A 3,042-nucleotide genomic window follows, 5' to 3' on the forward strand; every position below is an offset into this window, starting at 1 on the left:
ATGCCGAGCCAGCTTGAGGCTGCAATGGATGCACTGATAGCAGTGTTTCACCACTACTCTGGACACGAAGGAGACAAATACAAGCTCAACAAGGGCGAGTTGAAGGAACTACTGAACAGTGAGCTCAATGACTTCATCACGGTAACGTAGACTTTTCAGCTTGATTAGTTTGGCTTAATGATTATTCATTTAAATTGGAGGTTTTCAGAAACTGAAGTGAATTTTACGTCTCCCTGTATTTTCTCAAATGATCTATAATGACTAATTGTGAAAGCTCTTCACCGCTGCGTAGGATGCTCTGCTGTTGCCTCCCTCACTTAAAAGTGAGCCTTGTTTTCAGGGTTTCCCCCTGTTAAAGTGCAGCTGTTGCTAGTGCTCACATCGTAGCACTGTAGGAAATGGAAGATAAGCTTCAGGTCATTAGAAATGAGCTCCAGCCCCTGAGTTGGTGTGATAGCAGGGTTTACAAGCCTGCAATTTCAAATGATTGAGACTGACCTCAACAAAACACTGATGCCTTCAAACATTTTTTTCCCATTTCTCGTCCTCATTCATTTGGATAGGAAGCTTCAGGTGCTCGCACATCATCAGTGGCCCATATAGACGCCCCCCATGATGTCACTACAGCCCGTGGGGCTGTAGTCACCTCTGGGAGTCGGCACTGCTCCAGAGAGACTGCAGAGGAAAAACAAAGGCTCAGTCCAATGGTGTTTGTTTTAGAAATGAGGGGTGTGATGTTAAAAATGAAGGCAGGGACACTGTGACTGGGGCCCCTTCATTTACATTTAAATTCAGTTTCAATTTGGCCTTTAATTTGCAATTGTAGACTTATTTATAGACTGTTTAGTCTCTAACAAATCTAGTACAGAAACAATCTGAGAAGCGTAGGAGTCCAAAGATAACATGTATGAAGGTGGTAGTGTTAATAAGGTAATAGTGTTGAACTTTAAAATTAAATGTAGGAGTAAGTGTTAAATTTTTGTCTTACTGTGGTTTCTCAAAATTTGAAGTCAGTTTTCATTTTATACAAACGTGTCTCTCAAACAAAGGCAAAACATCGTTTTATTACATATAACATAGTTTTATTTTTGACAGGTTATGTCACCACTCCACTCTGAAATAGGGTCGTGCTAGAAAGGACAAGGTGTGAAAGTCAGATTTAGTTGTTTTGAAGTCATGATATGAACTTCTTCCCTGGTAAGATGTGCAGGAAATTACTTTTTTATGCCTCCACACCAGCGATTAGATGTGGCTGGTATGTTTTCAGGTTGTTCGTCCCATTCTTGTGAACCCTGTCAGAACGCCTGGAGGTAATTTCTTCAAATTTGGCAGAAGTGTAAGTATCTGCATTGGACTCGAGGATGAACTGATTAGATCTCGGTGGTTAAGGTCATGTCGGTCCCATTCCTGTGAATTTAACTGGGTGGTGAAGGTGTAATTCTAGCGTTTGAGTTGTGTATTGTCAACTTTTATTCAAACAGTGTAGCTTAGAGTATTTTGACAAATGCAGCAGTACTGTGGTGTTTTCCTATCAAAGGATTTTAATTTCAATCTTTGCTCCAGTGTTGATTTTCATAAGTGTGGTCTCCTTTCTCAGTCCTGGAGTAAATGAGCAAAGCAATAAGTATGTGTGTGATTAGCAGCAGCATCACTTTCCACTGGACATGGATGGCAGCTTTTGCCTTAAGTCAACTTTAAGTTCTAATATCAATCAAATAACAGTGCATGTTATCATCCTACATGGATGGACAGAGTGTTCTTGTATCACCTGGTGTCAGAATTGTATTCTCGTTTGGTTGTTTGGTTTTCAGTCTCAGAAGGATCCAATGCTGGTGGAGAAAATCATGAACGACCTGGATTCGAACAAAGACAACGAGGTGGATTTCAATGAGTTTGTTGTGCTGGTGGCCGCCCTGACCGTTGCCTGCAATGACTTCTTCCAAGACCAGAAGAAGAAATCCAAGTAGACATCTACAGAAAACACCTGTAAACTTCTAACACTTTAAGATTTAAAATGTCATTGTGTTAAATGTCTTGGGAGTTAAATCATTAGTGTGTCCCAGGGTTTAGGATTGTGCTTGTGGTATTTGTGAATGTAGACGGTGTCTTTGTCACAAATCAAAGAAATGTAGGTTTTCAGCCTGGAGCTGTTTAACAGTGATCTCTCATTGAGATTCTCTAATCCAGATTATAGCCATTTTTATATTAGAATGGTGTTGTTTGTCGTTTATGAAGTCGTCTTACTCCAAACTTGAGCAAATTACTATTAAACCTCTTTTTGTCAGTGGGGAATAAAACATAACATGGTCATTGTCGCATTTTAAAAAGGCACATTTTGTCATTTTAAAGATGTTTGTTTTGTTTTTTTTTTCCCAGCAGACATCTCGGCTGAGACTCTCTGTGGTTTTAAGTGTTAAATATTTTTCTTTGGAGGTGTTGCCGTCTCTGTACCCTAAAGAATTGCTTTCTTCCACATGCTGTTGCAGAATTGGTCATGGAAAAATGCCAGATCTCTTGGGAAAGAGCCATGGATTGAGAGTGGGTACTGTAACATCTAGTGCTTTTTAAATGTGTTGTGTGCTGCATGAGAGATATTAGATTTAAATCTGACCACCAGTTTGAATTTGAGCATTGACTTTAATACCACAACTTGTATGGCAAAATGAAGCACAAGTGACTGAATGTAAAAACTAAATAAAGCACTATCGTGTGGAAGCTGGAACATGTGGATGTTTATTTACTCAGTGCAAACAGCGTTTACCAAAAGCAATATGTTTCTGAATGTGTATTTTAGCACACATGGTGGATAAATGATTTGGGTACAAGAACCAATGTATACTGTAAGAAAGTCCCACTCTCAAAACTTAAACCTCTAATTTTAAGTATCAAAATCTAAAAGGACATGTTCTACAAGGAAAAAAGTCTCTAAAGCCAGTTTTAAATGCATTAAATTGGGTAGTGTGACCCTTAATGGTTCCCAATCTAGGGCCCCACTAAGGGTCACAAGATCCAAAGGACTGTGACAATTTGTTAAAAGTTGCA

General features: G+C 39.3%; 1 protein-coding gene across 1 annotated transcript; it reads left to right on the top strand.

Moving 5' to 3' along the window:
- s100z (S100 calcium binding protein Z) lies at positions 1-2,716 on the top strand. The gene is made up of 2 exons (XM_020586467.1): positions 1-141; positions 1,812-2,716. Exons 1-2 carry the CDS (start codon positions 1-3, stop codon positions 1,965-1,967), a joined length of 297 nt encoding a protein of 98 aa, XP_020442123.1. The 3' UTR covers positions 1,968-2,716.
- Positions 2,717-3,042: the final 326 nt, after the last annotated feature.

The sequence above is a fragment of the Monopterus albus genome, unplaced genomic scaffold (genome assembly GCF_001952655.1).
Source record: "Monopterus albus unplaced genomic scaffold, M_albus_1.0 scaffold408.1, whole genome shotgun sequence".
In the NCBI taxonomy this organism is placed as follows: Eukaryota; Metazoa; Chordata; class Actinopteri; order Synbranchiformes; family Synbranchidae; genus Monopterus; species Monopterus albus.

Coding starts and splice junctions, on each gene's coding strand:
- s100z (XM_020586467.1), top strand. CDS start 1: ATGCCGAGCCAGCTTGAGGCTGCAATGGATGCACTGATAGCAGTGTTT. Junction 142..1,811: donor AGCTCAATGACTTCATCACG/GTAACGTAGACT, acceptor TTTGGTTTTCAG/TCTCAGAAGGATCCAATGCT.